Source organism: Natator depressus, chromosome 7 (assembly GCF_965152275.1).
Source record: "Natator depressus isolate rNatDep1 chromosome 7, rNatDep2.hap1, whole genome shotgun sequence".
Lineage (NCBI taxonomy): Eukaryota > Metazoa > Chordata > Testudines > Cheloniidae > Natator > Natator depressus.
Genome location: NC_134240.1, coordinates 123,065,451 through 123,086,525, shown reverse-complemented (window position 1 = coordinate 123,086,525; position 21,075 = coordinate 123,065,451). Strand labels below are relative to the sequence as shown.

The window sequence follows — 21,075 nt, the reverse complement described above, 5'->3', positions numbered from 1 at the left end:
AATCTGCCGCTGTTCCCAAGGGCAGTGAGGTCGGCATCTCAGCCCCCCACTGAAACTGGAGCACCGATTGGGGAGCTAGGCTCCCTGCGGAATTGGCAGCCTTTCCCCACATACCCATCGGTGGGGCCTCTCTCCCCTCGGATCCTCCAGCTCCCGCTTCTCCTGCTGCTCCACCTCGTGCTTTCGCTCCTCCGGGTCCTCTCGCCCCTTCGCTCTCAGCTCCCCACCACTCCAGTCAGACTGTCGGGACCCAGGTCGCGAGGACACCCCCTGCGAGACGGGGGACCCAGGTCGCACGGAGGCCCTGCTGCTGCACGGGCTGCTGCCTCTGCTGCTCTCAGACCCTCCTAGAACCTGTTTCCTGGACTGATCGTCCTTCTCCAGCCGTCCCAGCGGCTGCCCGCTTCCCCCCACGGAGCCCCCTCTCCCTGCAGAGGCTGGCAGTGCCCCCAGGGGCAGGTCACACGCCGTTTTCCTGCTGTTCCTTTTGGCTGCTCTTGTTTCCTGGCTGCCAGTCACTTAACGGCAAAATACTTCTGGTACGTTCATCAACCTCCCATCCTCGTGGTGCCTTCCCCAGCCTGCCTCTGCTCCCCCGTCACCAACCCACAGGGCTGGTTTTCTTCAACATCCCGAGAAGGCCCCCTTCAGGGAGCCAGACCCTCCCAGGGGCTCGCTCTGTCACTAGGGGAAGCCCCTGGGCTTCACCGCCTCCTTGGACCGAGCCTTCAGCACCCCTGAGTCATGCTGTGAGCTCCCTTCAGCGAGTCCACCTGAGAGAGACTTGGACCCCCAAGGGGCGCAATGCCCCCCACCTCCGGCCGCAGCCGGCACGGTTACATCAGGAGGGTTATGAGGGGTGTGGAACAGAGCTAGGCAGGCCTTGGGTAGTATCAAGAGCAGGAAGTAACAGCCTGGCCCACACACCCAAGTATCCAGCCCTTCTCCACCCCTAGGTGACAAAGCAGCATGGGGGGTGTCACGGAGTCCCCGGGCGGTGCTCTGGAGCTGCTCCCTACGAAGCCAGGCAGGACTCTGGGAGAGCCTCCTCTCTCTGAGCAGCCTGTCTGCAGGACACACAGCTCACCCGGCTTCCCCCTTCCTGGGTCTGACCTCGGAGCATTCAGCATCCTCTGCCCCTCCGTGCGCTTCCCACAGCGAGTCCGCCCAGGCGGGGTCCTGGGGAAGCCAGAGGGTCCTGCCCCCCAACTCCGCAGTCAGATGGGACTCTCAGCCAGCCAGTAAAACAGAGGTTTATTAGATGACAGGAACACGGTCTAGAACAGAGCTTTGTAGGTACAGAGAACAGGACCCCTCAGTCAGGTCCATCTTGGGGGGCAGGGAGGCCAGAGCCTCATCTGGGCCTCCCTCCATTTCCCCAGCCAGCTCCAAACTGAAACTCTCCAGCCCCTCCTCTGGCCTTTGTGTCTTTCCCGGTCAGGAGGCCACCTGATCTCTTTGTTCTCCAACCCCTTCAGTCGGCACCTTTGCAGGGGAGGGGCCCAGGCCATCAGTGGCTAGGAGACAGGGTGTTGGCCATTCTCTGTGCAGACACCATCACACTGGCCCTCTCGGGCTCTGCAACAATCACACCCCCTTATCCCACCACCTAGATACTTAAGAAATGCCTAGGGGAAACTGAGGCACCCACCCAATATTCAGAGAAAACATTAAGAACAGTCCCACTTCTTCACGGGGGAAACTGAGGCACACAGAGTATTCATACAAACTATTCCCAGAAAATCCCCACCCCGCTGCCCGGTTCGTCTCACCCGTCTGTCCCCTGCAGGGCGCTGGCAATAATTGGCTCCGCGTCATCCCGCGCACCCGCTTCGGGGCCTTTGCGCGGGGGGCCAGGGTGGTGCTGTTCACCCGGCGCAGCGGGGCACACCTGCGCATCATCGACGGTGGCTCGGGCTACCTGTGCGAGATGGAGCCCGTGGCGCACTTTGGCCTAGGTGAGTCGCTGGCAGCCTGGCCTGAGAGAAGCCCGGCCCTTGCCCCGCCCCCAGGAAGCCCTGGGCATCTGTCTGTGGCTCCTGGTTGGAGCTGAGACATGGGGTCACGGCAGCATTAGACTCCCACGCTGTGTTCCCCAGCTCTGCCTCTGCCCCATAATTGTGACCCACTGCCCCCTACTAGACCAGCCCTGGGTTCCCCCCAGACCTGCTGGTGCCCCTCACTCCCGACCCACAGCCCCCTGGTAGCCCCACCGTGGAAGGGTCTGTTCCTTTAAAACGCTCTGTCCTGGATAGTCGGTGGCTAACAGATTGGGGGGCTTGGAGGGTCTCATTGTTGGGGTTCAAAGCGTTGGCTGCAGCAAGGTGCCCGCTGCCTGGGCTGGGAGGGGGAGCCGAGCATCCCCTGCTGCCCTCCCCAGCTGCTGCTCTGCAGAGAGGTGAGTGTTTCCATGCCCCATGAGCCCCCGACCCCTCCACACCTGTTTCCGGCCCAGCCAGGCCTGCGGGGTGAGCAGGGCAGCCAAGCGCTCGGGAACCAGACCGAACAGCGTCTTGGTGCTGGGCCCTCGCCCTGCTCACCCCACTGCACCCCAAGCTGCTGCTCTCAGCAGGGAAAGGAGGGCCCCCTGGGCAGACAGCAGCTTTCTCTGCTGAGATCTGCTCCCCCTAGTCCTGCTCCAGGCTGGGCCCAGCCCCGCGGCTGCCCGCTCTGATGGCTCCTCCTCTACAGGCCAGGACGAAGCCAGCAGCCTGGAGGTGACGTGGCCAGATGGCAGGGTCGTGGCCCGGGCTGTGGCCAGCAGCGAGACCAACTCGGTGCTGGAGATCCCCTACCCCCAGGGTGCTGAGGGGCAGCTCCCGCCCGCCTCGCTGGAGGTGAGTGCCATGCAGCGCACCTGGCACGGAGTGGGGCAGGGCCGGGCCAGGGGCACCTCCCAGAGGCAGGGCGGGGGACATGGCACAAGGAGCCGACAGGACGCAGACACCCGCTTGGATGGGACAGGCCAAGGGACATGGTGCCTCTGGCCTCACCCAGGCAGGCAAGGCCCAGCCACCCCTGCCAGCTGCCCTGCCCTGTGCGACGCCGTCCCTGGTGTGCGGGCTCCAGAGCGCTGGGGAGTCAGTGCCCCGTGCCCCCTGCCTGGCTGCAGACAGGGTGGGCCCTGAGCCTGCCCCTCACTGACCAGTGCCCAGCAGGGGGAGCTGGGGGGCCTGGGGCAGCCGCTCCCCACACTAATTCCAGCCCCCCGGGTCTCTGCTTCTCCCCTTGATGCAGTGCGGCCAGGGATTCTCCCAGCACGAGAACGGACGCTGTGTTGGTGAGTCGCTGCTTGTGAGGCGCCCGCGGGAGGGGCTGTGCCAGGCAGGAGCCACAGGATCGCTCTGGCTGGGTGGCAGGCAGGCGCGGGGACTTGGGCTGTGGCATGGCCAGGGGGAGGGGCTGTGTGCCAGGGCATTTCTGGGCTGGTTACTTGGCAGGGGGGCTGCAGCCTGGCGGGGGCGGGGGGTGGCTGTAGGGCAAAGATTTGCTGCAGGGCTGCAGCCTGGCCGGCCTGGGGGCTGCACCCTGGGGGCGCTGGGGCCCCAGCCATGGGGGCTGTTGTGTCTGGGCAGGTGGGGAGCCGTAGCGCCTTCCCCGGAGCCCAGGGCTCACGCTGTGCCCTGTCCACTTCCAGACACGGACGAGTGTGCCGCGTTCCCCTTCGTGTGCCCCAGGGAAAAGCCGGTCTGCGTCAACACGTACGGCGGGTACCGGTGCCGCAGCAACCGGCGCTGCAGCCGGGGCTTCGAGCCCAGCGAGGACGGCACGGCCTGCGTGGGTGAGTGCCACGGCGGGGGGAGAGCCAGGCCAGCCCCTGCCCAGGGGCGGTTCAAGTCCCAGGTCGCTCTGGGGAGCCTGGGTACCTGTTTCAAGGTGTTTCGGCGCCCCCCGCAGGCCACGTGAAGCTGCCCGTGCTCCTGGAGCTGGTCCAAGCACAGAGCTCCCAGCCCCATGGCAGGGCTGGCCCCGACCCGCCTCTGCCCCAACTGCCTGCCACTGACCCTCCCTCCCCTCCTCTCTGTCTCTCCTTCTCTGTGCAGCGCAAGTGGCCTTTTTCGGTGGATACCCCTCTGCAGGGAGCCGGCTCTGGGCCTGGCGCCCCCCAAACCCCCTCCTCCCACTGGGCCTCGGACTCTGCCTTCACTTCTATGCACTTTGACCTTTGCCAATGACCTGTGTATATGGACTGGACGGTCTCTCTGCCTCTCTCCGCCTCTCCGTCCTCCTGTCTCTCTGCCCCTTTCCCCCACCCCGTCCAATGCCCCTCGAAGCCCTGGCAGTGCGGCGGCCATCTTTGAGAAGGGCACGGAGCCGCCCGGGCCACAGCAGCGACCGCGCTGGAGGCAGAGCCACGTGCCAATCACCCCTCGCCTGTTTTCTGAGAAAACAGACAGGGAGGCGCCCTGTGACCCCGTCAGCGCCCCCGTCGTGGGAGCTTGCCCTTAACAGAGATGGATGCTCAGTCGAATCGATTCCGTAGCATGTGCCTGCTGGTTTGGCCTGCAAGGTTTGCCTCACCTGGCCCCTCTCTGGGCCACGGAGGATGCACCCGGCCCCGCTCGCTGTGGGGGAGACGCCCCCCGCTGTGTTTTCTAGCGTATTGACCCCACTGTCTGGAGTTGGACCCGGCTCAGTCTTCCAGCCCCTCCCCAGGGAAGCGACCCAATAAACTCTATCCTGTCTATTTGCACCTGCCTGCTGAGTTGCTTGTGGGGGCCATGCCCTGGCCTGGGGGCCCTGTTGGCTCCAAGCTCGGCCGAGGGCGGGGGAGGGGCTGAGGGCGGGCGCCAGCGCCCTGGGTGCCTGGGGCCTGGGCTGAGGCCGGGTCATGGTGTGGGGCTGCATGGGGTGCAGGTGGCGCATGAGAGCGCTGTCCCCCCACCCCTTGTGCTAGGAGGTCGTACCCCCTCTCGCGCCCCGGCAGGACCCCTCGCTGCTCCGCCTATGGGATGGGTACGCAGGTCCCAGGGCCCCGATTTCTGGTCCCCGGGAGAGTGACTGGCTCTTTCTCCACCAAGCGGGGCTAGCGCCCTGCTGGCTTGGGGCCCGGTCCCCTGGCTCTGCGCGTGCGGGGGCCTGGGGCCCGGGCAGGGTCCGAGAGCCGTGGGGAAGGGGATGGAGGGGGGCGGGAGCAGGAGGGTGGGCGTCGGACTCAGCTGTACCGGTCCCAGCTGACACGAGCCAGCCGCTGCCGTGCATGGGGCTGAGAGCTCGTCGTGCTGCCCAGCTTGCCCACGGCGTCGGCACCCATGTGCGGGTGGGTGCTACGGGCTGCCTCCAGCCCCATTAGCTCCTGCTGGGGTGGGGCTGGTGGAACGGGGCTGGGGAGAGCTGGGGCAGCCCAGGAGGCTGGCAGGGCTGGGGCAACCAGGGAGCGGCAGGGTGGGGTCAATCAGGGGCCCCTACAGGACATCTGTAACACCCCACCCCAGCTGTTCTGCACTGGGGGGGCGGAGGAGGTGTGACAGTCCTGTGACCCCGTCTCAGCCAATCAGCTTTTGGCTCCCGAAATGAATGAGCCGCTCCGGTTTGAAGGGCGATTGGTTGGAAAGGGCGGTCACATGCCTGTCTCGGCCAAGGCACAGTTCGGCAGCCTGCGGGTCCCCGGGAAGTGTGAGGCTCAGGGGGCGGGGCTTGCTGGAGCTCCGCCCAGTGACCCCCGCTCTCTCCCTGTGCTCCCCCAGACACTGACGAATGTGCCCGGGGGCTGCATGACTGCAGCCAGCTCTGCACCGACACCCGGGGGGCCTTCGCAGGGTCGGCTGGAGCCGGGCCCCAGGCCGGGGGCAGGCGGGGCTGGGCCAGGAGCGGGATAGCAGCAGGCAGCTGGGCCCGGGGAAGGGGCTGCCCCCCCATTGTCCCAGGCTGGAGGGCAGAGCGGCCTGGAGGCTGCGGCAGCGCAGGGGTTAATTCGGACAAGGTGCCCAGGGAGCCCGTGCGTGGCCGGGACTGGCACAGGCAGGGCATCTGCGGGCCCCCCCGGCGCGGCTGTCTCTGCCCGGCCCCCTGCCCGGGCGTCACACAGAGCTTGACACCGCCTCCCTGATCCCGCCCAGCAGCCCCCGGGCCTGGCCCGCAGGCGAGGGAGCCCGGTGCCCGTGGCCCTCCTGGGCTCAGTGGGGTGACGCCCTCCCCTTCCCTTTCAGACGTGGACGAGTGCCAGGAGCAGCCGGGCCTGTGCGACCACGTCTGCCACAATGAGCAGGGCTCCTGCCACTGCCACCGTGGCGTCTCCCTGGGCCCCGACCAGCACCACTGCCTGCCCCTCTAGCCCAGGGCTGCCCCACACCCAGGGCAAGCCCTAGCCCAGGGCTGCCCCCTGCCCCACACCAGGGTGAAGCCCCCTCTCCCCCGCACTGATTTTCCCATGTGATTTCCTGCCCCCTTGTTCTTTGGCACTCTGGGTACTGCCCGCCCAGCCATGCCCTGGCCCCCGCTGTCACCCCCACTCTTGGCCCCTTTCCCCTTCTCCTGAATGTGCCCCCCCTTCCCCACGCCCCCAGTCTCTTCTGTCACCGCCTGTTGGATTTGTGTTCCTGAGCACCCCCTCCCCAGGTGGCGCAGTGTGTGCTGGGGGTGCAGGCGCCACTGGATCCAGTAGCGGGGGGCTGTACAGCGCCCTGCACGGACTGCCAGCTGCAGTGCCGCCTTTTACACCAGGTGGGGCCAGGCCCCGCAGCCAGGGGAGCTAGCTCTGGGGAGGAGCAGGATGGAGCGGGGCCCCAGGCAGGGGGGGTTACATCAGCCAGGGGAGGGGGCTGGTTTCCCTGTAGCCTGCTCTGGGCCAGCCCATGTGCCAGCCACACACACACCCAGCTTTGCCCCCAGGGTGCCAGGCCAGGAGAGGCAGGCTCCCCAGCCCTGCGATTGTGGTGTCGGTCCAGACCTGGCCGGCTGCCACCCCCAGGCCAGGAGGGGCCCTGTCCCAGCCAACAGGGCCCCCAGCTGCCAGCTTCCCATGCCCCCTTGACACGGCCCCTGCCCCCTTTATTGTGTGTCCATGGGGGGCAGGGGCCGTTCCCGGTGCTCTGTGCCCCCAGCCTGCCCTCCCAGAGCCCTCTGAGAGCGACATCTGCTCAGCCCTGCCCCGGGCCCCAGCCCCAGCCCCCGTCTGCCCCAGGCCCTGCAGCGCCCACTCTGTGTAGGGCAGACTCGTATCGCCAGATCCAGGGCCCTTCACTTTGGCCTCCGGTATCATCCCGGCCAGGGAACCTCACCTCTCGCCCGCAGCCCCGTTCCCTTCAGCGCCCCTGCCCCTGCCCCACAGGGCCAGGCCTCTCCTCTGTAGCCCCCTCCCTGCCCCCACCAGAGCTGGCCCGGTGAGGCGGGCTGGCTACTAGCCTAGTTCAGCTCACCCCCTGCGGGCCACTGGGTGTGCACCTAGCTCACACGGCCCAGGCAGGACGCGGGGGGCACCTTCCAGGAAAGCTGCCTTGGGGGGGCACCCCGATGGGGCTGATGGGTCACTCCTCCCCCGTCGGTAGGGTCAACACTTTAACCTTTGATGGGGGGCACAAAGCCCCCAGGACATGGCCCCAGCGCTGGGGCCACGCACTCCACACGAGCCCTGGGCTGGGGCGGTTCATGCCGCGGGGAAGCGACAGGCTCATGCAGGGGACGTGCAGGGAAGGGACATGGGGGGCAGGCAGGACGGGGCCGGGCCAGGCAGCTCCCAGGGTGCAAACACCCCTCCTGCAGAGGGGAGCAGGCAGAGAGGCGGGGCTGGGACATAGGGGCTGCAGCAGGCGTGGGGCTGGCCACACCCGCGGGCTCACGGGCTTCAATCCCTTCGGCTGAGGAGGAGTTTGGCGAGTTTGGCAAGAGTTGGTGACCCCCTGGGAGGTGCCGTCACCCCCAGCCCCTCCCTCTCCCCCGCACGTCCACCAGTGTCCCACGTGGGCTCATTCACGCAGGGGAGGGTGACGGTGACCCAGCCATGGCGGATGGTCCCCTCCAAGCCCGGTCTCTGGCCCGAACAGCTGGGCATGGGGAGTGGGAGTTGCAAGCTGGGAGGGGATCGCGGGGATGGGGCAAGGACATGGCCAGGGAACCAGGCTCGCTGGTGGGTCAGGGCGATACAGGGCCGGGCCCAACCTGGAGAGGAAGCTGGTGCCCAGGGCTTTGCCAGCCACAGCAGGGCCGTGCATGCGCCACGTGCCGGGGCTACGCTCACGGCAGCAGGAGCAGTGGCCGGCGGGAGGCTGCTCCGCGCGAGCTGGAGACCCCCCGATCACACTCACCCCGCTGCCCCTCTGCAGCTCCCTCAGCTCCTGGCTTTATGGGAGGGTGAGGCCCCAGGCGGCACTGCCCAGGGCATGGGCTGGGGGGCAAGTCCTGGCTCAGGGCCATTGGCTCTGGGCTGGGCTGGCTGCCGAGGGGCCCCAGGGGGCTCGCCCGAGGCGCCCTCGCCCCGCTCCGGCAGCAGGTCTCCGCGGGGGTCCCCCCAGCGGCCGCCCGCCCCGCCCTGCCGGGGCGCTCAGAACCGGGTGCTCTGGTACCGCAGCCGGCGCAGCTCGGCGAGGCCTTGGTCCCGGCAGTGCAGGTCCCCGCAGGGACTCGCTGCCAGTCACCGGCCCCCCCCGCCCCCGCTGCTGCTGCTGCGGCTGCTGGTGCTGCGGCTGCTGCATCTGTCCTCGTAGATGGAGATCTCGATCTGGGCCCGGGCTAAGGACCGACAGCCGGACAAGGGCTGCTGGGCAGGGGGACGGGCAGGCAGGGCGGTGCCCGTCTCTGCTCCCACTTCTGAGGTCAGCCAGGGCCCTCCAGCCCCTCGCCACCCCGACTGGGGCCTGGTCGTGGGCTCGGGGCAGGGCTGGCGTTGCAGAGAGGGGCCTGTCTGCGGCAGCCATACGCACCACTGTAAGAGCATCACGCTGTGCCCGCGCCCGTCCCGCCAGGCTCATCCATGCCCATCTTCCCTGCCCCATGCCCACCCGCCCAGCCAGCCCAGGAGGATACGACCCGCATGCCCCGCTCCACAGGGTCGGTGAGCAGCAGGCCCCGTGGCGCGTAGACCTGCTCATTCTGCTCCTGGATGTACTTGGAGATCTTCTTCAGCACCTGCGAGGGCAAAGGGGACAGCCCGTCAGGGCCCACCGCCCCGGGCACCCAGTCAGCACCCGCAGGCCTGGGCGCACCCAGTGACTCCCTGGCCCGGGGCACCAGCCTGCGTCCCTCCCTGGCAGGGGATCGGGCCCTTTGGCTGTGCTGGCTCTCACTGATGCTAACCAGCACGCCCGCCCCACTGCGCCTGCCCCACAGCAAGAGCCTCTGGGGGCGGGTCACTGCCCCTTTGGGAAAGGAGGAGATCCTGGGGAACAGGGAGCGGGGAGCACAGGCCCACGGTCACAGTCAGGGGCAGAGCTGGGCTAGAACCCAGGCGTCCTGGCTCCCAGCCCCACTCCATTCTAACCACTAGAACCCACTCCCCTCCCAGAGCTGGGCTAGAACCCAGGAGTCCTGGCTGCCAGCCGCCTGCTCAGAGGAGGGGCAATGTCTGAGGGGAAGGCTGGGGCAGAGTCAAACCATCTGCTGGTGATGGCCCAGGGAGAAGAGCTGGCTGGAGCCTGGACCAATAGTGAGATGCCACCCCCAGAGTGCTGGGACCCGGAGAAGCCAGTCTGGGGTTCTGGAGCCAGGGCCAGGCAGCCGGTGAGTCCCAGGGCACACACGGGCCTGAGAGCTGGGGTGCTTGGCAGCAACACCCCTGAGCTGGGCCTTTCCCTGCCCAAGGGGATCCCCAGTGCAGAGCTTTGCTGGGCTGAGTTACCCCCCCGGCACCTGCCCAGACCAGTCACCCCGAGCCCCGCTGCTCTGGGGCTCGCAGGGCTGCCGCCTGGGGGGCACAGGGCCGAGCTTGGGGGCAGTGGCTATTGCAATCTGCGCCCCTTGTGGGGAGGGCAAGCCGGGCCCAGCACCAACCTGATGCCTGTGTGATGAGGGAGTCGTCTGCAGCCCCCAGCCTCCTCTCAGAGCCCGAGGGCCTCAGCCCCCTCACCCCTGTCTGGGTTCCCCACCCAGAGACACAGCCCTGCTCCTGGCCCCAGCTCTGAAGGGGGCACGGACAGGGGTAAGGGGGCTGCCTTTCAGCACCCCCACTATTAAAAGTGTTCCCACGTGTCACAGACTCACAGGTCGTGCCCACTCTTGGCCCCGTGGGGGCAGCCCCCTTCAGTGCGACAGCCCCTCTCAGGGGTCCACTCTCTCTCGGGGGTTAATGCCTGGGGAGGCTCCGGCTGGCTGGCACGGCAGGGTACCCGGGGAGAATTTCCCTTCCGAGCCGCCTGGGGACCCTGCCAGGAAGGAGCGAGGGGGTCACCACAGAGAATAAGGCCGTTGCCCCCCGTGGAACGGGAGGCGGGACCCAGGGGAGCCCAGGCCTGGGGGGTGGGGGGAGGGCACTGCTGGGGCCTGCAATTGTCCCTGCATTTCGCTGGGCTGACCCAGTGGCAGATGGGGGCCCCAGGTGCCGGCCCTACCTTCTCGTAGTGGGTCTCCATGCAGAGGAAGATGAAGTAGGCCGTGGCACAGGCCAGGCACCCCTCCAGGTAGGAGCTGCCCCCGATCTTCTCGGCCTCGGCGTAGAAGCCATTGAGGGTCTTCACTGTCTCCTCAAAGAGCTGCCGCTCGAGCTGGGGCAGAGAAACCCGGGTGAGGGCGTTGGGGGTCACACGGGGCCCCGCCAGCCGGCACTGGGAGCCCCTGCCCACACTCAGCCCATGCCCTGCATCAGCGGCTGGGGCTTCGTGAGCATCCCTGTGAGCTGACCCTGAAGGACCCCACCTGTCCCCCCGACCACAGACAGACCAGCTCAGCTGGTAGGCACTCTGCAGGGACCCAGGGAACAGCCAGCACGGTGCCCCATAGGGAGCCCCTCAGGAGGACAAAGCCCCCCATACACATGCACACAGACACCTGGGCGGGTACCTCCCCACCCCCACGAGTTTGCACACACACACAGATCCAGGGCATATGCACACAGACATTTGGGCACATCCAGGACCTGGCCCAGCGCGAGCCTGGGCAGCTGCCACCAGCCCAGACCCCATGGCTGTGGGTGCAGCTCTCGTCGGGGGATGTGCCAGAGTGGGAATTTTCTGTATTATTTTGTATGAATGCGGTGTGTGCCTCAGTTTCCTCTATGTGCTGCATGGATAGCTAGGTGGTGGGGAAAGGCGGTTACTACGAAGGTGGGGATGGCTCCTGGCTGGCTCAGGTTTGGGGGCCAGGTCACTAGGGGGCCCATGAAGACAATGGCCAACACAACCCCTGGGACATTTGCTACGTGCTGGCTGCTAACGACCCTGGAGCCCCCACTAACCAGGAAGCCAGCCGGGTGTGACCAGCTGGACAAAGGGCTGAGAAAAGTACAGCTGGGGCTGGCCAGGAATTTGAACACAGAGCGGAAGCCGAGGGCGGACACTGCTTGGCTGGGGCTCTGGGGAACCCGAACGGGCCAGGCTGTAACTTCCTGCTCTCGGTGCTACCCAAGGCCTGCCTAGCTCTGTTCCACACCCCTCATAACCCTCCTGCTGTAACCGCGCCGGCTGTGGCCCTGCAGGGGCTGGAGGTGGGGGGCATTGCGCCCCTTGGGGGTCCAAGTCTCTCTCAGGTGGCCGCGCTGGAGGGAGCTCACGGCATGACCCAGGGGTGCTGAAGGCTCGGTCCAAGGGGGCAGTGAAGCCGAGGGGCTTCCCCTAGTGACAGAGTGAGCCCCTGGGAGGATCTGGCTCCCTGAAGGGGGCCTTTGCAGGCTGTTGCTGAGCACCGACCCTGGGGGTTCATGATGGGCGCCATCTGAAGGCTGCACTGGCATCTGTGCTCGCTGGGGGGAGGCCCTTCCCAGAGAGCCACTGGCCGGCCGTGCCCAGGGATCGCAAGTCCACACAGCCTCAGGGCCCCAGGCCCACACCAGGAATAACTGGAGCGGGGGACGGGGCTATGTGACGAAGTGGGGCTGTTCTTAATGTTTCCTCTCGCTGGCTGGGCCTGGGGTCACAGCCCCGCTGAGCCCTGGCCCTGGTCGCTCCCTCCCTGCCCTGGACTCACTTCCCAGCAGCGCCTCTGGACAATGCAGATGACCTGGCTGGCAGCGGGGAGGAGCTGCTAGGCTCAGGCTACCTGCCTGCCTGTAACCAGACCCCTGGGGCTGGGTGGGACAGAGAGATGCTCCCTGCCCCCTTGCCCACCGGAGAAGGGGCTCACGCTGGCTCTGATGCAGTGAGGAAAGCAGCGAGCTCGCTGCCTACCCCCACTGGGACAGCAAGGGCAGCGCTGAGGATGGGGGGAGCTGAGACCCCAGCTGGGGGCGGGGGACACACAGGCAGGGCAGGTCGGCTGCCAACCAGGTTTGCCTGGTCCAGAGGCGCTGCTGGGAAGTGATCCCAGGGCAGGGAGGGAGCGACCAGGGCCAGGGCTCAGCGGGGCTGTGACCCCAGGCCCAGCCCGCGAGAGGAAACGTTAAGAACAGTCTCACTTCGTCACGGGCTGTGACACAGGGCCAGAAAGGGTGAAGCAGCTAGCAGGCTAAATGACCCAAATCCAACCTTTAAAGGCCTCTCAGAGAAGTATGTCAGTGGTGAAAGGGGCCATTCCGGATAACAGCTAACAAAGCCTGGGACGCAGACTGGAGCTGTGAAATGCAGCCTGCATTGTTGGAGGATTGGGGGCGGGTGCTATGGGGGTGTTTCCTTATGCTTTGCTAGATGTCAGCCATGTAAACAGGGGGCTCCTGTCAGTCACCGAGCTATTGAGTCAGAGGTCAAATGGGGATAGTAACATTTAGATCAACCCTGAATGGAATAATGTCACTGGCTGTATTTCGCTTGGAAGTTTGTAGTCAACGGTCTCTGAACTGCTGGGATGGTCACTCGCCTTCTGCTAAGCAATGCAACTCATTACCTGTGTCAGAGTAGCAGCCGTGTTAGTCGGTATTCGCAAAAAGGAAAGGAGGACTTGTGGCACCTTAGAGACGAACCAATTTATTTGAGCATAAGCTTTCGTGAGCTACAGCTCACTTCATCAGCTGCATACTGTGGAAAGTGAGCTGTAGCTCACGAAAGCTCATGCTCAAATAAATTGGTTCGTCTCTAAGGTGCCACAAGTCCTCCTTTCCTTTTTGCGAATACCGACTAACACGGCTGCTACTCTGAAACTTTAGATAAGCTATTACCAACAGGAGAGTGGGTTTCTGTGTGTTGGGGGGGGGGAGAGCAAACCTGGATTTGTGCTGGAAATGGCCCACCTTGATTATCATACACATTGTAAGGAGAGTGGTCACTTTAGATAAGCTATGACCAGCAGGAGAGTGGGGTGGGAGGAGGTATTTTTTTATGCTTTGTGTGTATAAGAAGATCTTCTACACTTTCCACAGTATGCATCCGATGAAGTGAGCTGTAGCTCACGAAAGCTTATGCTCAAATAAATTGGTTAGTCTCTAAGGTGCCACAAGTCCTCCTTTTCTCATTACCTGTGTGTATGCAGGAACTAGGTAATTCTGCTTCCGAGCTGCTACTCTTCACCCAAGGGAGCCCTGGAGCCAGGAGGTGTCTTAGCCTGCCAGAGACCTTTAGAGAGAACTCTTGGGCCCTGGTCTTGTTATCTTCAGATCTGCCTAAGCTTGGCCAGGGGCCCCAGGTCCATTCTGGATCGCCCTGAGATTGGCCTATGACTCATGCCTGAATGTTTAATGCTCCTTTAACCAGGACTCTCTCTCGCTTTTCTTGTAACACCTTTTCGTCTGGTTAATAAGCGGTGGCCGCCAGCGTGCATTTGGCAGGATCTAAGACGCTCATGAGCCTGGTGGGTGATGTGTCTGCTCCTCTGGGACTGGTAGAACTGTTTTTAGGATGAACGAGATTTTCGGGAACCCTCGTGATGTTGGGTGTGGGGTGCGGTGGGAGCCCAAGGCTGGGTCGCTGGAAGGGAGCTGTGTGTTGGCTTCCAGGTAGCCAGTGAGGTGTTGCAGCCGCTGTTTTGTCGCTGGCTTGGTGCATGGAAGTAGCAGAATAACCATCAGTGTGGGGGATTGTCTGCCCCAGCCTGTGCAGTTTGCCCGAACTGAGCCATCTCAGCAGGGACCCCCAGGACTCCAGTCAAAGGGGCCTTTGCCCAAGGCTCTGCCGGGCCCTGCTCTGCCCCCCAACCCCCGTCACCTGCCAGCGCAGCAGGGCACCGCGCTTCCTACCCGGCTGTCCAGCTCCAGGGGGAACTTGGTCTGGAATTGGCAGAGGGTCCCGTCGCTGTAATCCCGCTGCACAAAGACCTTGGTGGCTAGCGAGGCGCTTCGCCGCAGCTCCTGCAGGTCATGGGCCTGGGGGGACAGGGACGCGGCAGGTTACCCGGGGCAGGGACGGGGCGAGGGGGCTGCCGCAGGACTCTGGGGAAGGGAAGGAGGGTCCTGACTCAGAGCAGAGCTCAGGACTGCAGCCCCAGGCTGGGGGGCAAAGACTGGGTGACATACACCATCCCATCCCCCACCCCCTGTACCCCCTCTGCACACCCCCCGTCCCATCCCCCACCCCCCGTACCCCCTCTGCACACACCCCGTCCCATCCCCCACCCCCCGTACCCCCTCTGCACACACCCCGTCCCATCCCCCACTCCCCGTACCCCCTCTGCACACACCCCATCCCATCCCCCGTACCCCCTGTGCACACACGCCGTCCCATCCCCCACCCCCTGTACCCCCTCCACGCACACACCACAGCCCACCCCTGGCCAGTTTAGCACTCAAGGGTCCCTGCACCTGCACAGAGTCACTGTTCCCCAGCGTGGTGCGTTAATGGGCGTCCCCGAGCAGCGCCCTTCGCACGCAGCACTGCGGGGTTAGATTAACAGTGACACTACTGGAGAGGGGGTGACCAGCCGACAACGCTGAAAACTCACAGCTAAAAGGCTACCACTTGGTCTAGCAAGGGCCAGGTCAGTCCCCCTGGCTTCCCGTGGGGGGGACTGACCCGCTCCTGGGGCAGGACTGCGCCCTGCAGCCCAAAGGTGCCAGGCCTTTGTCTTCTTAGTGAAGGCGGGAACTTGGCGTTCTCTGCCCCTTGCTTTCATAGGCCAGGGAGCCTTTGAAGTGGCATCTGCTGACAGTTACCCCTCAGAGCAACAGTTAGCCCAACGGGGAGGGTGGCGACACAGCCACTCCCTGCTCCTTCTGCCCCCCTTGTGTTTGCTCAAATGCAGCTTGTTCTGTTTCCTGCCGTCTCCGCCCCTGCTCTCGCGTGGGCCCTGGTTACCGCGGCCGGTGGGACCCCACAGGCCTGTGCTGAGGACAGACGCGTCCAACACCTGGGTTTGCACGTGTACTGGCAACGTTCCAAGCCAGGGCGGAGTCCTGACGGGCAGGTAATGGGGCTGCGACCTTTCCCCAGGCTGTTCCTGACCAGTGAGTTATTCGTTTTCAAATGACCCCTCACGAGGCACATTTTGTACAAAGATTGTTACACTGGTGTGTAGAGTGTGAATCCGTGGGTGCTGTCACACACACTCATGCCCTGATTCCCGCCCCCATACCTCCTGGTGACAAAATGGGAATGTTCTGTAATCATTTTCTGATGGCTCTGTGTGCCTCAGTTTCCCTGTATGCTGCAGGGGTACCCGGCGGGGTAGAGAGGGTTGTTTGCATTCTGCAGCGGCTCAGAGACACAGGTGTGGCTGGTGTCCAGCTCTCTGGGGCCTTAGGTCCAAGATCAGGAGCTCTTGAGAAGACTGGCAAATCCAATCATCTGGACACAAACCCCTAGCAAGCAAGTAAGTCCCCAGAGGCGTGGACTTCCCGCCTCTCCGAGGGGGGCTGCACCGCATCCCCCGAGCTGGGGAACAAAGGCATGGGGGTGAGGTGGGAGTTAAGTGGTGGCTATGGGAAGCAGTCGGGACACCTGACCTGGGACAAAGAGAGGTCAGAGGGACGGAGGTTGGGCTCTGTGCTGAGCAGGATGGACTAGGCTGTCACTTCCTTTTCTCTGGGCTAACCAAGGACTTCCTGTGCTGTGTCCAGGCCACTAATAAACCCCATGTGTCCCTGCAGCCGCTGGCGCAGGGAGGTGCCTGGCTCCCGAAGCCTGGACAAGTGTCCCTCAGGGTCTGTCCCAGCTGAACTCGCTGCATGGAGTTCATGGGGTGCAGCAGGCGGCCCAAAGGCACAGCGTCCAGCCGAAGGAGACAGGGAAGCCGAGTGGCCCACCCTGGGGGAAGGAAGAGTGGGACCCCCAGGGGCCTGGCCCACTGACGGGCTCCCAGAGACTCTTCCAAAGCCGGGGCTGTAGCACTGGTCCTGTGGCTCCATGACCAACGCGCATCCTCTGTGTCAACTAACCATCCCTGTGCCCCACCATGGCCCACGGGCCGGCCTTGGCACTTGGGAAGGGCTCGGTGCTTTCCCAGAGCACTTAGCTGGGGTGGCTCCTTCCCCCTGTTTCTGGTGCACAAGCCTTTCCTCCAGCCCAGAGTGAGCAGAGACCACTCCTCCCTACCAGCTGGTGCCCCTGCAGCCAGACTCCCACCCCCACTGTACGGGGAGCGAGCAGCACTCAGGGGCTCAGTGCCCCCCCAGCGCCCCTCCATCCTCTACTGCCCCTTGCAGACACAGCCCTAGCCCCAGCTTGGGGAGGGGGCTGGATCTTGCAGGGTGTCTTTGAGGTGCTCCTGTCTCCTGGCTAAGGGGTCAGCATTGGGGGAAGGAGCTGGCCTCAGCCTGGATGCTGCTCCCCCTCCTGGAAGAGACCCCCCAGCTCCATGGCCAGGCCTGGGACCAGCAAGGGGGAAACACTCACTCCGCAAGCCAGGGGCAAGGACAGCCCATCTATGACAAAGTGGGAGTTTTCTGTAATATTTAATATCCCTATGTGCCTCAGTTTTCCTCTATGCTTCGCATGGCTCCCCATGGGGGAAAGGGCTCCATTTGCTCCCAGGGCAGACGACAGCTGTTGATGCGAGCAGACAGCGGGTCACTGAATGGCCTGGTCGTGGCCGACCCACAAGTGAAAATGTGAGCAGACCTTGGAAACCCCGGTGGGCAGAACGCCAGCACCCAGGAGCCCAGAGACCCTGGAGTGAGGAGCCTGTGCCCTCAGCGTGGCCCTGCCGGAGGGGGGCAGCAGGGACTAATGGGGGCTCTGGGAGAGGCTGGGGCTCTCTGCTGGGCCTGGCGAAGGCCAGCAGAGACAGCGCCTGGGACTGGAGCTCACACGGCTCGGCTGGGGGATTGAGCTGGCTGCACCAGACGCTGCTCCCCGTGCTCTGGGCTCCCTGGGGCCAAGCATCGAATAACCCCGCCCGTTCTGCCAGCGCGGGGCGAGCGTCACTGCAGATGCTGCGTGAGGTGCTTTAATCCCTGTAGAGCGGACGAGTGTCCCCCCAGGGCCTGGCTCGGCGGGACTGGCTGGGCAGAGCTCACGGTGGGGAACGGGGGGTTGGAGCCCCGGAGGTCCAGCCGAAGGAGGTGGTGAAGCCCCAGGGCTGACCCTGGAGGAAGAGGGAGACCCCTCAGGGTCCGGCCCACTGACGGGCTCCTCCCAGAGACTGGGCCAAAGCTGGGGCATAGCACCCAGCAGTGACACCTGCATAAGAATGCCCCTCTCACCCCTGCCCCCCCCACCCCGCTGCCCCGGCCCTGACTCAGGCCCCTCTCACCCCTTCCCCCCCACCTGCTTCCCCGGCCTTGACTCAGGCCCCTCTCACCCCTGCCCCCCCCCGCTGCCCCGGCCTTGACTCAGGCCCCTCTCACCCCTGCCCCCCCGACCCCGTTGCCCCGGCCCTGACTCAGGCCCCTCTCACCCCTGCCCCCCCACCTGCTTCCCCGGCCTTGACTCAGGCCCCTCTCACCCCTGCCCCCCCACCTGCTTCCCCGGCCTTGACTCAGGCCCCTCTCACCCCTGCCCCCCCCCGCTGCCCCGGCCTTGACTCAGGCCCCTCTCACCCCTGCCCCCCCCGCTGCCCCGGCCTTGACTCAGGCCCCTCTCAACCCTGCCCCCCCCACCCCACTGCCCCGGCCTTGACTCAGGCCCCTCTCAACCCTGCCCCCTTCCCCACCTGCTTCCCCGGCCTTGACTCAGGCCCCTCTCACCCCTGCCCTCTGCCCCTCCCCCGCCGCTGCCCCGGCCTTGACTCAGGCCCCTCTACCCCAACTCTGCCCCCTGCCACTCTCCCCCACTGCCCCGACCTTGACTCAGGCCCCTCTCACCCCTGCCCCCCTCGCTGCCCTGGCCTTGACTCAGGCCCCTCTCAACGCTGCCCCCCCCCGCTGCTCCGGCCTTGACACAGGCCCCTCTCAACCTTGCCCCCCCCCCGCTGCCCCAGCCTTGACTCAGGCCCCTCTATCCTCATATTGCCCCTGCCCCCAATACTGCCCCTCGTGCCCCCAGCCCAGACACTGCCCCACATCCCCTCCACTGACTGTCCCCCCCTCCACCCATCAGACCCAGCTGACACCCCCTCCCCAGCTGAGCTGTGACCCAGAGAGGCAGGGAGCCCACTGGGATTTGGCTCTTGCTGTGGATTCTCTGTGGAAGGCGCCGGGACGCCCCAGGGATGGGTGCAGGACAACAGCCGGAATTGGGAAGGGAGGGAGTGGGGGCCAAAGAGAGCAGCCCATGGGGGGCTGTGCCGACCCCATCTCCCTCGTGCCCGCACGTGGCTCCAGCCCATTGGGCCGGGCAGGTGGTGCACAGGTCGCAGGGTGTCGCGAAGGCAGCACCAGCTGGGCTGGGCAATGGGCTGCCGGCTCCACTGCGGGAGTGCAAGGAAACAGGCACCTCGCCACAGCGCACACGAGGACCAGCTCCGGGCAGCCCCGGGATGCCCCCCAGCTCCGGGCAGCCCCGGGACGCCCCCCAGCTCCGGGCAGCCCCTGGACCCACCCCCCAGCTCCGGGCAGCCCCTGGGACCCCCCCCAGCTCCGGGCAGCCCCTGGGACCCCCCCCAGCTCCGGGCAGCCCAGGGACCCCCCCCAGCTCCGGGCAGCCCCTGGACCCACCCCCCAGCTCCGGGCAGCCCCTGGGACCCGCCCCAGCTCCGGGCAGCCCAGGGACCCCCCCCAGCTCCGGGCAGCCCCTGGGACAAGATGCAGGTTTGCTCAGGGACAAGCCGGCCCGGTCCTCTGAGCCGCCAGGCTGCAGCCGGGAGCCGCCACGCAGCCCTCGCCGGCCGGGTGTCCCGTGTCGGCAGCCCCCCGCCCCCGGTCCGGAGCCCGGGGACCTCGCCCGGCCTGCGCCCCCCGCTCCCCGCCCCCACCCCGGCTGCGGCCCCCGCCCCCCTGCAGCCCCCCGCTCCCGCCCCCCCTCCCGGCCTGTGCCCCCCGCTCCCCCCGGCTGCGCCCCCGCCCCCCTGCAGCCCCCCGCTCCCCCGCCTCCCCTCCCGGCCTGTGCCCCCCGCCCCCCAGGCTGCGCCCCCCGCTCACCTCGCTGGCCATGGCGGGGCGCGGGCCCGGCGGGCTCTGTCCCTGGTGCTGAAGCCGCTTCTCGGCGCCCGGAGCCCGGAGCGAGGCGCAGAACCGGGGCTGAGCCTGCGCGGCGCGGCCCGGATGCTGGGAACAGGGGCTGGGGGCGGGGGGGGCGGAGCCCGGCGCTGGGGGGAGCCCGGGGGGGGCGGATCCCGGAGTTGGGGGGAGCCCGGGGGGGGCGGATCCCGGCGCTGGGGGGGAGCCGAGGGGGGGGCGGATCCCAGCGCTGGGGGGATCCCGGGGGGGGCGGATCCCGGCGCTGGGGGGAGCCCGGTCCGCCTCGTGCACTGCTGGCGCGGGGGGGCTCGGCGGGTCGGAGCAGCGGGGCGGGGAGCCCCGGCCTGGCAGGGCCCCTGCAACCCGGGGAGGCGCCTCCTGGGCGCTGCCCCACGGCAGCTGGGAGCGGGGGCAGAGCCCAGTGGCTGCATGAGCCTGGGGTGTCCGGGCATTGCCCCCCCCAAGGGCACAGACCCACCGTGGGGAGGGGGAATAACCATCTCGCGCCCTGCCTGCCCCCCGCCGTGGCCCCGGGGTCCTGGCTTGCAGGGCCTGGCTGGGAAATGGTGGAGCAAAGCCCCTCCGGGCCGGCCTCACCTCAGGCCCCGGCACAAGCTCCCCGCATGGCCTGGCTGGCGGGTGCGGGGGTCGGGGCTCAGGAGCAAAGTCCTAGCCACTGGATTTGCCATTGTCTCCTCAGACGCTCCACCTGTGGGACCGAAGGGCCAGAGAGCTGGGCGGGCGCCGGTCACATCTGTGGCTCTGAGCCGCTGCAGAGAACCCCCCTTTCTACCCACTAGGGAGCCCTGCAGCACATTGGGGAAACTGAGGCACGCACAGGCTTCATCCAAATATTACAAACAATTCCCACTTGGTCACAGCTGGTATCTGTGAGGGCTTCCACCACAGTGCCGGGGCCTGCTGCGTACCCAGGTCACTACGGCAGAGGTGCAGGACCCGCCTGCCTGTCCATCTGTCCCTCCAGGTACATGCATGGCCCCCATCACTGGCATGTCTCCATGCCCCCCCCCGCCTGCCCCCAGCCCAGGTGGGTGCCGTTCCGCATGCTGTGGTGTCCTTCAGCCAGTGTGCGGTGCCCACGTCTCGCTCCGGGGCTGGCCTCGCAGGCGCTGCGCTGGGTGCCTGGAGTTCCCCTGGGCGTGACAGTGCAACGGCATCTCTCGCCGGGCACCGCGGGGTGGGAGCTGTTTACAGCCGCTGCTGTTTGACCAGCGGCCCTGGGAGCCTGGCCTGTGCGGCTTGGACCAGCCAGTAAAGGACCCAACCCCGTGCTGGCTCCCGCACCACTAATGGCCAATAGGCCTTGTGTTCACAAGGGGCTGCACGGACTCGTGTTCCTGCTGTGGGCAGGGTGAGCTTCTTGCCCTGGGGACAGCCTGCTCGCAGAGAGGAGCCTCCCCCAGAGTCCTGCCTGGCAGGGAGCAGTTCCAGAGCATCGCCCGGGGACAGGGCGGTACCAGCTTTTACTAGCCCAGCACAGACCTGGAGAAGAGCTCTGGGTAAGCGTGAAAGCCTCTCACTCAGCATCAGGGGTTGGCCAATAACCGATATTCCTCACCCACCTGGTCTCGCTAACATTGACAAAGCACATCAGCGCGTGCTATGCTGGCATG

The 21,075-nt window shown here is 66.2% G+C and overlaps 2 protein-coding genes across 6 annotated transcripts in view; one reads left to right on the top strand and one right to left on the bottom strand.

Annotated features, from left to right (window-relative positions):
- Positions 1–4,687, top strand: part of CRTAC1 (cartilage acidic protein 1) — a 34,548-nt gene extending 29,861 nt beyond the window's left edge. For 2 of the 4 annotated variants that reach the window (XM_074959541.1, XM_074959539.1), the window contains 5 exons: positions 1,790–1,958; positions 2,692–2,837; positions 3,238–3,280; positions 3,638–3,781; positions 4,044–4,687. In XM_074959541.1, the coding sequence (XP_074815642.1) occupies positions 1,790–1,958; positions 2,692–2,837; positions 3,238–3,280; positions 3,638–3,781; positions 4,044–4,162 (621 nt within the window). In that variant the 3' untranslated portion in view covers positions 4,163–4,687. Of the gene's footprint in view, positions 1–1,789; positions 1,959–2,691; positions 2,838–3,237; positions 3,281–3,637; positions 4,011–4,043 lie in introns of those variants that run through there. The other 2 variants (XM_074959538.1, XM_074959540.1) reach the window with 2 other exon arrangements.
- On the bottom strand, positions 1,242–19,530 carry GOLGA7B (golgin A7 family member B). Of its 2 annotated transcripts, XM_074959543.1 has the most exons (6): positions 19,403–19,530; positions 14,189–14,314; positions 10,482–10,634; positions 8,962–9,063; positions 8,608–8,656; positions 1,242–3,463 (listed from the first exon to the last, which is right to left on the bottom strand). In XM_074959543.1, exons 1-6 carry the CDS (start codon positions 19,412–19,414, stop codon positions 3,195–3,197), a joined length of 711 nt encoding a protein of 236 aa, XP_074815644.1. In that variant the 5' UTR covers positions 19,415–19,530; the 3' UTR covers positions 1,242–3,194. The 2 variants fall into 2 exon arrangements, with proteins under 2 accessions (XP_074815644.1, XP_074815645.1); XM_074959544.1 differs by lacking the exon at positions 1,242–3,463 and having other exon boundaries at positions 8,469–8,656.
- Positions 19,531–21,075: the final 1,545 nt, after the last annotated feature.

Excerpts from the sequence above, each read along its gene's own strand:
- GOLGA7B (XM_074959543.1), bottom strand. Across the intron at positions 10,635-14,188 it reads CCCTGGAGCTGGACAGCCGG|CTCGAGCGGCAGCTCTTTGA; the intron begins GTAGGAAGCGCG and ends TCTCTGCCCCAG. Across the intron at positions 8,657-8,961 it reads TGGAGCGGGGCATGCGGGTC|ATCGAGATCTCCATCTACGA; the intron begins GTATCCTCCTGG and ends GCCCGGGCCCAG.